The following is a 12886-nucleotide window of genomic DNA, read 5'->3' on the forward strand; positions in this document are numbered from 1 at the left end:
TCCCTGTTCTTCTCAAGACCTCATTAAATGGACATAGCTTCCCACCCTGCGGTAGAAGGTTCCAGAAGACCGTTGTGCCCCTAACACCAAGAACTAAAGTGTTTCGGTCCTTTCCCAGGAAAGGAAGTGATAATCCATGAGTTGTGGCTTTGTAGAACCAGGGCAGGGGATGCAGTGTTTCCTAGAAAAGGGAGAAGCTCCACTGGTGAGACCTGAAGAAGCTCAAGGATGCAGAATCAGTAAATTTCCCTCATGCCCAGTTAGAAGCAATTGTGTGGGCCAGCAAGATGGCTCCATGGCTAAAGACATTTGCTACACAAATCTGATAGCCTGAGCTCAATGCCCAGAACTTACAACATGGTGAAAAGAGAGAGCTAACCCCACAAAGTCGTCCTCTGTTTTCCACAATGCCCCTCAGCATAGTGCCCCCACATACACATCATACATACAAATGCACACACAATAATTTTTCAAAGCTAACAAATTATGCTTAGAATGTGGGCAATATCTAAAGATTATGGGGTATTCCCTTTGGAGACTACCTCCAGGAAAAACACATTATTCTTCCTAACCACTCAATAAGGTCAGTTCAGAACCACCCCCTTTACTGGTGGTGAAAATAATTCAGCCCTACTAACATGTAATGCTTAATTCCATGGCACCAGGAGATGGGACAGAGGTAGACACCTCTTGGTGCAGAACTCACACATTACAGGGGCCCGAGTAGACTCTGTGACCTTTGGTAGCTTGGTGAGGGAGAGTCACTCTGTCCATTCCCATCGTAGAGATCCAGGGATCAAATATGAGAAAAGGCAAGCCTCCTTCCCAGGGGTACCGAGATTCCTGCTGAAGAAAGTACATGAGCCACAATAGCATTACACGCTTGTTTCTCAGAAACACTTGGCTGGGAAAAAGTGAGAAAGAGGCGGGGGGGGGAGGGTATTGACAGTAGTTAGTGTAGCTGGGGGGTCCATTTTAAGGTGGAATATATAACAATCAAACAGAAGCTGAGAAACCCTTGCCAGGTCATTGTGAAATGTGATAGTCAAGCTAAGTATCCGGCCTTTTCCCTTTGAAAAAGAGCCTCTGTTGCTCCAGTCGGAGAGAGAAGGGGTCATGTCGACTAGATGTATACAAAGCAGCTGATTGGGATGATTTTGCCATGGCCTTTGGTCAGCATTGCTAATGTGGGAGTGAGTTGGGGGGGATTGATAAGCATGGCCAAACAGCATCCTACAGAGAAAATAATATGGCCAAGCCCCACTATGGTACCTACCAGGTCCTGTTAGCGTGTACTCTGTACGGGTACACACACACACAAACATACACACACACACACACACACACACACACACACAGACGCATGCACGCACGCACGCACGCTCTGACCTAGCTAGAAACCTAATTCAAGATTCGGAAAATGACTTCCTTGCCTGTAATGTAAGAGTGGACACCTGCTAGAATATTTGTAGAATCTGGATCGTGTGTTTCATAAACATATCCAGATGAATGACTAATTTAAAAAGAAAAGCAAGGCAGTTCCATACTCTGCTCAACCTCTTCACTTGCAGTGAAGCCTGATTGTCTATGGCTTCCAGCTGACACTGTTCCCAGGAGGCCAGGAAGCCAACACAAAATTCAGATGTGTGCAGAAAGCTGCTCTGCACGTCTGCTCCTCTAAGTTTACAGAACCCTAGTGAAGAGGTGCTTCCAAGGAGAGATGGGAGGACACAGAGAAGATAGGAAGTGCTAACTGGGACAGGTTGGCTGCTCTGTGCCACTCTGTGCCACTGGACAGGACTGCCTGGGGAAGCCCACCTCTGCTGCCAGAGAGCAGCTGGAACCCCACTCCTGAAAAAAAAATGAGGGAATCAGAGGACCTAGTAGCCAGCTGTGTGTTCCCATACAAGGCAATCCATGTCCATGGACCTCAGTTTCCCCACTTTGGTTAGGGTTAGGATTGGAGTTCACTGGACCCTTTGAGCTCTCGTGTTCTGAGTCTCAGCTTCTCACTTGACACCCTTGACTACCTGCCCATGTTCAACCAGCCACATTCTATTCCGAAATAGTCTCTTCCTCCAGGAGAGCCACATGCATCTCAGACTACAACTATTCCCCAAGCTTATAGAACTCAAGGCTTAGCGAAGTCAGTGAGGGCATTAGTTGCCCCACTTAGCCCTTATTCTAGCCTGCCCCCCTGTGCCCTCAGAAACCTGGCATGGCCTGCCTCCACCCCTTCTCTTGTCACATAGCCTGCCTCTGCTGCTCTTCCCAGTTTCCCCCCGAGTTCTGCCTTCCTCTGTCTCCTGTGGCTTCTGGGCAGCTGGCATCCTCTGGGTCTCTCTTCCTTGTTGCTTGTAGCCTGATAGAGGGCCATCACTTCCAGACTGTGCATAGCTCAGCAAGCACACGGCAACCCTGCAAGATTGACCCTGCCTCAAGCCAGCCCCTGCTCATCTCTTTATCTTTCTGTTGCAGCACTGAAAAGTCCAACTGAATTCCATGACCCAAGAAAGAGTTTGGAGAGTGACAAGGTAAGTTTTGCAAACTGCCTTCTCTGAACAAGGCGTGGCTGACAGGGTGGAGATATCGCATGCTAAAATGTTGGCTCGGGTGCGTAGGGTTTCTACAACAAACTCCAAAGGAAACTCCCGCGTCCCTGTCCTCATTCTGTGCGGACTCGCACTCCCATGAACAAAGACAACTGTGGAAACAACATCTCCTGTGTGAGCTCTAAGAGTGATAGTTTTCAGCTTAAAAAGGGAATGTTTTTACTCACTCCAGGTTGGAGGACAGTCAGCAAAGATAGGCTAGAGGTCAAAAGGTCAGAACACCTTTAAGAAAGGAAGTAAGGTTGGCCTTCCCACTGAGCTATCTTTTACTACAGTCAATTTCGTTTGGTCTGGTTTGGTTTTTGGTTTTCAAAGCAGGATTTCTTTGTACCACTTTGGAACCTGTCCTGTAACTCTCTTTGCAGACCAGGATGGCCTCAAATTTACAGAGATCTGCCTGCCTCTCCCTTCTGAGTCTTAGGGTTAAATTGTGCACCCCCACTGCCCTGTTGGTACAGTCATTCTTAGCAAAATCAGATTTTCCTACGAGGGTTCAGTGGAAAGATGAAGGTTGTGAGTGGAGGGAGCTACACATTCATTTGACTTTCTCATTTGGGAGACAGGGTCGTTTAATTTATTTCGGTTTTTTATTTAAACGAAAATGTGATGTACTCATTGGTCACCTTTATCATACATTTCCACTCCTATAATATCAGTAGAATCAGTACAATGTAGAGGCCGCCAGCACCTTCTGGGTCATAGAAACAGCTGCCCGGTGTCTTTCCTTGTCTGTTAGTTGCAGCCTTGTATGTAGCCTGTTTGTGAATAGACAGGAAGACCAGAGTTTGCGTTTCTCCCAACTTGTTTGTGAGGGGCTGGGATTCCTAGCAAGGCAGAATGATGAACAACAGAAGTCATCAGCAATGGGGAGACCTAGAATAGGGAGAGGGAAGAACCTGGAAGAGGGAGTCAGAGGCCTGCGATCCTCAGTTGGTTTGAGCCTAGCCTGTTAGTCCTCCAGACAGCTCCTCCATGGCAATGAGATGTGGCAAACCACTCTTCCCCGGGTGCCTTCCAAAGTCTGGACTGCAGGTTCTGCACTGTGCCATGTCAGAGACTACTGGCAAGGGCTGTAGAGAGTCCTATTGCAGTGCAAGTTTGTGCAAGGGTTCATCTCTGACCTTGGTCGCTTTCGTGACAATTAGGCAATCGGATCCATTACAGCAAAGTGACTGCAGGTCAACTGCCATATGAACATGGCTAGGCTGCCTTTGTGTTTATGAATTTAGAGCCCTTGACTCAGGCCCAGGCTTTTCACCCCGCTGCCCTTCCTTGCCATACTGAAATTCTAAGGGGAAATTTTGTGTTTCTTTGCAAAAACATGGGGAAAGAGGGGAACTTTCCATTGCTACTCATAGAGTACTTTTTTCTTTGGAGAGAAATTGAGAGTTTTGTGCTTTTCTTCTACAGACTGAAGATTCCCTAAAGCACAAGGGCAGAACCAGATCTGATCGTGGCAGCCTGGTTAATATGCACATTCTCCAAGGTAAGGCTACCTAAATCACAAACAAGGGCAGGCCTGCCCAGCAGGGGGCCAATTCCCAAGAGTTTTCTGTCTCTGTATTTTCTAAGCCCCTTTAAAAGACTCTCCAAAGATAAATGAATTAATAAAATAAAAATATCTCTACACCATATATATATATATGCATGTATATGTGTATATATACACACACATAGTCATATATTAGCAGCTTTGCACTAGAGCATTCTTGAACAGTCATCCAGTCATTCTTAGCCACATAGAAGACTTAGAAAGCCACACATTTGCTTCAGATTTGATTTCCTGCCTCACCTACACCATTCCTGACCCTAAGGCCAGGCAGCTCCATCATTTTGCTGAGCACCTACAGAGAGTCCTCCTCTGTCCACATGGGAAGTTCGTCTAGTTGTTCCCACAGTCATCACATAGCTGCTTGATTATGCCCTGTGGATGCCTTTTTGTTCCAGTGCAGCGCTTCTCAATCTGTGGGCTGCAACCTCTTTGGGGTTCAAATGACCTTTACACAAGGGTCCTCTACCACCATCAGAAAACACAGATATTTACATCATGACTCATAACAGTAACAAAATTACACTTATGAAGTAGCAACAAAAGTAATTGTATGAATGGGGGTCACCACAACTTGGGGAACTGTCTTAAAGGGTCCTGATCATGTTGGGAAACAGGAAACAAAGTAAACACCTAGTTGCCATCTTAGTCTGACACCTGAGCGGAGCAGAGGCCTTTCCTGCAATGGGAATGCTCTGCCCTCTGGTTCCAGCTTCAGAGAGGCTCAGCCTCTACTTGGACATTTTCTGTGAACTCTTTGATCAGTGGGAGAGTGCTGCACTGAGGGTTGCAAGGGTTTGGCTGACCTTGTCAGTGCAGAGATGACCAAGATGTGGATGTCTGCCCTTAGTGAACCCTTCAGGATAACAGAGAAGAAAGACAAGAGTATTAGCGCTCACCACCCAGCACAAAAGAGAAAATGCATGTTGCGAATGCATAGAGAGCATGCACGGTGGTAGGAATGCACGGAGAACACGTACAGTGGTGGGAATGCATGGAGAACATGCACAGTGGTGGGAATGCACGGAGAGCACGCACGGTGGTGGGAATGCACGGAGGAGGCCTCAGAAGGAAGATATCTGACTCAGCATAGACTATGGAAGGGAAGAGAAGGAGCTGGGATGTGAAGTATGGTCCAGGTTAAGGAAGATGGAGGAGCACTTAAAGTGGAAGTGCAGCAGGCACCCAGCACCAGGGTGTTCTCTCTAGAATAGAATTTCCTTCCAAGTCTGGATGCAAGCCGTACAGGGTAGGAAAGGTCCTGAAATAGAAAGGAAGTTGTGAGTCTTTTCTCTTTGATCAGCATCGTCTCCATCCTTCTGGTTTCCTGACCTTTCTGCCACCAGGGAGTGAGTGAGACGCTGTAAGGTAGAGAGAAGGCAGCACAGAATCTGAAGGGGAGGCTCTGAAGAACCTAAGGGCTCTTGGGCACAAGTGACAAAATTCTTACCTCCTTTACAATGGCATCTATGAAGATTCTGGGAGCCGCTGTCATGTCGGCACAAAATTATAGCTATGCAAATTGTGCAAGAAATGCCATTTAATTGTGATACAGATTTTCAATGGTTGATTTAGCAAATGAAAATATTGTTTTTTCCCACTGTGTGGTACTCCATTTGTGGGCAAATGGATGGATCTAGAAAACATCATTTTAGTGTGGTAACCCAGACCCAGAAAGACAAATATAATATGGACTCACTCATAAGTGGCTTTTAGACATAAAACAAAGAAAAACCAGCCTACAATTCACAATCCCAGAGAACCTAGACAACAAAGAGGACCCTAAGAGAGACATACATGGATCTAATCTACATGGGAAATAGAAAAAGACAAGATCTCCTGAGTAAATTTGGAGCATGGGGACTTTGAGAGAGGGTAGAAGGGGATGGGAGGGGAGAGGAAGGGAGAGAAGTGAAGAAAAATATACAGCTCAATAAAAAAATTAAAAAATAAAAATAAATATTTCATGTGGCAAAAACGCCACATTTGTACTCTGTTGGTGGGGTGCAGCCAGGTCAGTTTCTACAGAGCAGCTTGGCAGAGTGTGCCAAAACCCTTGACTGTGTGTCTAACTTGCGTTTGTAAAGATTTGGATGCAATGTGTTTAGCACGGAGTTATATTTGGAGGGGAAAACATTGAAACTGGTAAAATGTCCAACAATAGGGGACCCCCAAGTAAACTGGGGATCCTCTGTCTAGTTTAATACCACACAGCCACCACAGCTAAGGTTTTGAAGAATAATGAGTTAATAAGAAAAAGCTTAAAGATGTTTAGTGAAAACAGCAGAAAGCAAACCAGGGTTTTTAGACAAATTCTGGGAAGACAAACTAAACATGTAAATATGCGCATTTGTGGCCCAGTTCTGGGAAGAAAATGTATTGATCTAATAATAAAAACAGACAGCTCAGAAAGACTGGGGCAGCGTGGGGAGTTCCCTACTAGTCTCATTTTCTCAAGCACAGCCAGGGCATTTGGGATCCCACGTGCAGAGAGGGCACCATGGTCGAGAAGACCTAAGAGGTGTGGTGTGACTCAACGCTTGCCTGACTTTCCTGCTCAGCTCTTTAAAACACTTGCTTCTTTCATCCTTGCCATCAATATGATGTTCTCCACCACACCAGCCCTTGATTCCGTGGCTTGTCTCTTCCACGGAGCCTTCTAGTCTCCCCAACAGGGAGTGAGAATTAGTTTCCCTGAGTACCAAAGACCCACTAAGACTCAAATGGCTCCTCTCTCCTGCGTTTCTCACTCAGATGGGGACAGGAAATAGGAAACAGATTGCAAAAGGCAGCACAGTATGCCGTGAGGGCCGAAGAGAGCAGGGGGCGCCGCGGGGGTTGGCACGGAAAGCTCTCTGTCCAGACAATGAGTGGATCCATCCATGGCAGGCTGAGAGGCTGAGGGCTGGTGCGAGAAGAGCTGAGAGTCTATGGCAGGGTTGAATTGGGAAGTGGAGTCCAGCCAGGAGCTGGAAAGCCACATTCTTTTCTAAAGATTTATTTTACTGTTTAATGGCATGTGTTTGCGGGGGGGGGGGGGGGGGCAGTAACGTCCTAGGAGAGTGCTGGTAGAACCCAGAGGAGAACGTCAGATCTCCCAGAGCTGGGGTTCCGGGCAGTTGTGAGCCACTGACATAGGTGCTGGGAACTAAAGTAGAGTCCCTTCGAGAGCAGCCAGTGCTCTTACCTGCTGTGTCACCTCAGCAGCCCCAACACTCCTGCTCTTACGTGTGGAACTTCTACACAAGCATGGCCAGCGGCTGATGGCGGGAGTTCTCTGCTGTGTAAGAAATGCCCAGTCACACACTCAAGATCCCAGGTCTGGATTAGAGGGTTGGGAGAGTCGTCTATTAACGCCTCATCTTTCCAGCTTAGCATGTTAAGACAGACCCTGTATTTCTCCACCAGAGCCACAGGTTGGCTAGATTTTCCTTATTTTGCTTTTTCACGGAAATCACTCACAGCTCACCTTAATGAGAACATTTGGGGTCAGCCATAAAGGGGAGAATTTAGAACCCTGTACTTCACCCTTTCCACCCTTCAAATGATGAGAAACTGCCTGATGGATAAATTCAGTTTCTTTTTAAAACTCCTTCTGTTTAGTTAAAATTTCAGTTTCAAAGGATTTTTTTTTTTTTTTTTTTTTTTGTCTTTTACAATGTATCGTCACATTTGATTCCCAGTCAGCATCACAGCATGGACAAGTCTAAAAGCCCTAGAAGGTTCCACTCCCCCTATAACTCTCAACAGGAGATGATGTATACTGCAGGCCCCGCCTGTGCCAGTCATTCTCAAAAGCCAGCAACCTAGGGTCAAGCCAGTCGCATAGACCCATGGACGGCTTGCTTACAAAATTGCCAAATTGCATTTTTTTTTAAAACAAATCCTCTCAAGACGAGTTTCTCCAGTTTTCCCGTGCCTCTTCATTTGCCTTTATTTGGAAGTGTCTGCTCTCTGGAGCTAATCCCTGCGAAGTGATGAGGCTTGCATTGAAACATTATCAGGATGTAGGGCATGGTGTGACACAGTGTTTTGTAGCCACCGGCCAAGAAAGCGAACCAAACAAAATGACATCAAATTCTAAAACGGCCCCTGCCTGTTTCCACCTTGCAGCCTCCACGGCAGAAAGATCCATCCCAACTGCTCAGATGAAGCTGAAAAGAGCCCGCCTCGCAGATGACCTCAATGAAAAGATTGCTCTCCGCCCAGGGCCCTTGGAACTGGTGGAGAAGAACATCCTGCCTATGGATTCCTCAGTAAAAGAGGCTATAAAAGGTAGCTGGGCTTGGGGGAGGCATGCCTGTCCCACACTTGTGAAACCCAGGTCAGCCACAGCTCTGGCAAGGTAGGAAAGCCTGTTCTAAGCAGCTCACTGGATGAGCTGTGCCATGGATTGCTCCCCAAGCGTGTTCCCCATGCCCCGAGGTCCATTGACTTTAGCTTCCTATGTGAAGGAGGCGGAGACAAGAAAAGTCAGATGAGAGTAGTCAGTAAGGAAGTCTGGCAGCCGCAATCCCAGCGCTTGAGAGGCTGAGATGGGAGGATAGCCACGATTTCAAGGCCAGCCTGGGCTCTATCGTCAGCTCTGGACCAATCTGAGCTTCAAGTGAGATCTTAAAAACCAGGTTAACCAATGAGAGAGAGATGGGGAGCAAACTAGTACAATGGAAATAGTCTGGCTGCTGTGTTCTAGGGTTGGGATGAAGATGGCAATGCCCAGGCTCTCACAAGCAAAACTCACGTTATGACACATGGTCAACTGACAATTCTTACGTCATGTCCGAGGCCAAATACTCAAGGAGGTGATGCACTCACCAGCTCCCTCAGAAACTGCCCTAGCTCATTTCACAGACCTTTAGACCAGCTGACCTCAGGTGGAGCCAAACAGTTTGCAAGCAGGGTTCATCTAAGCTATGCTGTAGTTGGGCCCTGGGTAAACAGAGGGGAGTGGAGTAGGGAGATGAACATTCCTATGGGCAAACTGACTTTCTTCCAATTAGACCCGCAGGCAGTTCCTGGGGACACTTGAAATGTATTACTTACCAATAGATGTTTAAATCTTTCAGTGTGTTGTCAAAAGTGCATGTAAGGACAGCTACATTTATTGTGAGGTGCCCCTGAGTTGCCTTATGTCTCCGTCTCAACCATCCATGCAGAGACCATTGGAATGTGTAACTGTGGGAATAGGAACTCCAGGAGAGTCACCGACTTCTCTCCCAGTGCCCACTTAGACATCTCACAGTGGCTGTCTCTCCTCTTCACACACGGTCTCCACATTGAATGACTTGGGCGTTGGAACTTGGCCTACAGGTCTCAGGAGTACACGCTCTCAGCTCTCATCACTGCTCGGGTAGATCCTTCCTAGAGCCAGGACAAAAGTCTGGGGAGAAAACGCCATCGAGCATCTCTCATCATTTCTTGGAATGTCCTATTCCATGACTATAAAGTTGTCACTTGGCTATTATAGACGGAAGATTTCTAATCTGCACCTTTAGTCTCTACCGACATTGCAACTTCCCAACTGGTAGCCTTTCTTCTTTTCTTCCTGCGGCCTGTGTTTCTCCGTGTATGTGCTACTTATACGAGAAAAGCCACTATCACTAGTGTGGCAGACATTTTAGCAGTCTGTTGCCTTGTGCTTCCTGGTTTTCCACACAGCACTTTCAAATTTCCTTCTCATCTGTTCATCCTTTTCTTTATAGTTTCTGCATTTGTCTTAGTTGAGACTATTTCCCAGCTCAATAATATGGACTTATTTTTTTACCTACTTTATCATATACACACCTTCACTTTCAAATTTAAAATCTGAGTGCCTCTGAAAAGATTTCAGTGCTTAGATTAAGAGGCACATGTAATTTTGTTTTGTCCAGAATTTTGTCATGTATTTTACAATTGGATTTGCCCTTTGTCTTCAGAAGTTTCTTTACATTGGCTTGCTTTGTCTATTGTTTCCTGGCTACTTACAGAGGTGTATTGGAGATAACACTTAGGAACAATTTTTCATAGGCTAACTTACTCCTGTCAAAATTTGTTTGAGAATACAACACATTTATAGGTTAATGTGCAGTGAATCCATAATCCATATGCTTAAAGCACACAGATTCTTCTGGGACAGAAACACAACATCCCTTTCTATTTACCCAGACCCTGCATGTCCCTCAACACAGTTTGTTGTTATAAGCCAGGTCCTTTAGATCACAGTGACACTGGAAATAATCATTTTGTATATTTAATTTTTCTTAGCATCTTTGAAGATTTCCTTAGTAGGCCAGTAAGTTTCTCAGTTCATCCTGTTTAAGTGGAAATGTCTACAAATGAGACATGTTTCCTGCTTCACCTTGTGCAGTGACTGGTGTTGAAAATCTATATATTATATGATCAATGTCATCATAGGACTGTATGTTTGCACTACATTTCAATAGTTTTTTTACTTCATATAACAATTCCAATATGTATTTACATTTATAGGTTATATTATTTGATATAAATCATACAGATGATATAGTATAGTATACCAAATAAAATAAAATTTTATTATATATATATGTATATATATATATAGAGAGAGAGAGAGAGAGAGAGCAGGGTAGTTCTTTTTCTTGATGAGTCATAGAAACACCTACATTATGTATTAAATTATGCATAAGGCTTATAAAGCCTATGTAATTCATATATATGCAATACATAATGACATGCGAGATGACTGGATAATCATGTGTCTCTTGCTTAGTAGAATCCTATTATTACTGATAGGTTGACAACGGTTCAGGACAGCCAGGGGGCAGTGAGCTTATGGCCAGACTAGGGTGGACAGCAGACCCTGCCTGGTAAAGGTGATGTGATAACACGTCATGCTGTCTGTACTATGCTTATCTGCGTTCCTACAGCTGCTGGAGGGATGCATGTTTTCATCCTATTTCTCTGTTGGCCGGAACTCTATAATCCCCCGCCTTCATACATGGCAGGTGCTTTTGGTATAGGTTGTGTGAGGACATGTCTTCCCTCAGGGTAATTTGAAGAGGACACTGAGTCAAATGCTCTTAAAGGGTGTGAAACAACAAAGACCTGGAAATATCATTGCTGCCTGTGACAGTCTGGTGACATTGCTTCCTTCCAAATCACCCTGACATTCCTGGAAGCAGCCTTTCATGATTCATGTGTATAGAAATTGCTCACATTTTACTTATACGTCTGGATCAGTTTCCTCATTTGTTGGCGTGTCCTGGCATTTATTTAGTGTTATAACAGTCCAGGAAAAGATTGTCACTAAAAGGAGTCCTCCATGCCACACTCCTTAATATTGCTTGTTGTCCCCTCCCATCTCCCACCATCCTCCAAGCAAGGCTCTTTTTTTTAAAAGGGCCAGATAGTAAGCTATAAGCTCAGTGTGTCACAACAGCCCCACCCACCCTTGTAGTGGGGACGTCAACCATGGCAACAACTAAACGAACAGGCATGACAAGTGAAACTTTTTGTAGAAGCTTAGATGCGTAACACTTCATCACCTTCTGGATCTTCAGTGAAATCTGGAAATGAACACCCTCCTTGCACTCTGCCTACTGTGAGAGCAGTATATAGGCTGAGAAGGGTCCCCTGGTTGGGCACCATCTGTTTCCCAGCTGTAACTCCTCACTGTGGAAAAGGGAGCCCCACATTTGATCAACAGCCATCCGGTTAGCACACTCATAATTAATATCACTCTCTACTGTTTTTGTCTTGTATTGGTCCGATTTAAATGTCAAAGCCATGCAGATTGCTCCTTGAATCATGATGATGTCATGTGCAAATAGTTCCCAAACCGAAAATATATTTACTACTCCTGAGAATCCCAGCCTAGAACATCCCGCCTCGAAACACTGTGGAGAGTGGTTTGTTTCATGCTGTGACCACAGGTCTATCTACAGTTGCCACCCACACAACAAAAGAATAGGGGAAGGTATAGCTGATTCAGGATAAAGATCAAAATTCAAATTTCTCAGTAAGGTTCCTCCTGAAAGACTCCAGCTGTTGCATTATTGAAAGTCACCTCACCATAAGTCAAGGGTGATTTGCCTGGATGCACTTCACTAAATAATTGACAATTACCTCTGAAATTTTTCTGAGTAATGGAAATTGTTAAACGTGGTCTCATGATCAGCTTCATGAGCCTTCCTCGTGCGCATCTCTGAAGTTGTTCTTTCATGACTTTCTATGGTGACACTCGTAGTCACATGCATACTCAAACTTTTATCTTATATCAGCTGTATGATCTGCCCCATGCTGGAAATTCTCCTCCTTCTCCATGTCAAAGCTCATGAGTCTCCAGCCGCATGTGGTGTTGGCTCGCTGTGGGTCCAAGTGTCTCTGAACCTGCACTCCACTTTTCAACCCAACTTCTACACATGGGATATTGTCTCTTCCTCTCTCCTTTACAGTCTCTAGAAGCCTGTCTGCTTCTTCTCTTAGAAAGGAGAAGTTTGTGATTCTATTCTTTTTTTTTTTTTTTTTTGGTTTTTCGAGACAGGGTTTCTCTGCAGCTTTAGAGCCTGTCCTGGAGCTAGCTCTTGTAGACCAGGCTGGCCTCGAACTCACAGAGATCCGCCTGCCTCTGCCTCCCGAGTGCTGGGATTAAAGGCATGCGCCACCACCGCCCGGCTTGTGATTCTATTCTTAAAGTCTGTTGGTTCCATGTCTTTACTTGAATTCAGTTTGCCTCTAATCCAGCTTGCTGGGAAGTTGTCGGAGG

General features: G+C 45.4%; 1 protein-coding gene across 3 annotated transcripts in view; it reads left to right on the plus strand.

Moving 5' to 3' along the window:
• Myocd (myocardin) overlaps positions 1-12886 on the plus strand; it is a 60772-nt gene that overhangs the window by 9943 nt on the left and 37943 nt on the right. For all 3 annotated transcript variants that reach the window (XM_038327896.1, XM_038327895.1, XM_038327897.1), the window contains 3 exons: positions 2479-2534; positions 4023-4098; positions 8275-8436. In XM_038327896.1, the coding sequence (XP_038183824.1) occupies positions 4083-4098; positions 8275-8436 (178 nt within the window). In that variant the 5' untranslated portion in view covers positions 2479-2534; positions 4023-4082. The remainder of the gene's footprint in view (positions 1-2478; positions 2535-4022; positions 4099-8274; positions 8437-12886) is intronic.

This window comes from Arvicola amphibius, chromosome 4 (genome assembly GCF_903992535.2).
Source record: "Arvicola amphibius chromosome 4, mArvAmp1.2, whole genome shotgun sequence".
Lineage (NCBI taxonomy): Eukaryota > Metazoa > Chordata > Mammalia > Rodentia > Cricetidae > Arvicola > Arvicola amphibius.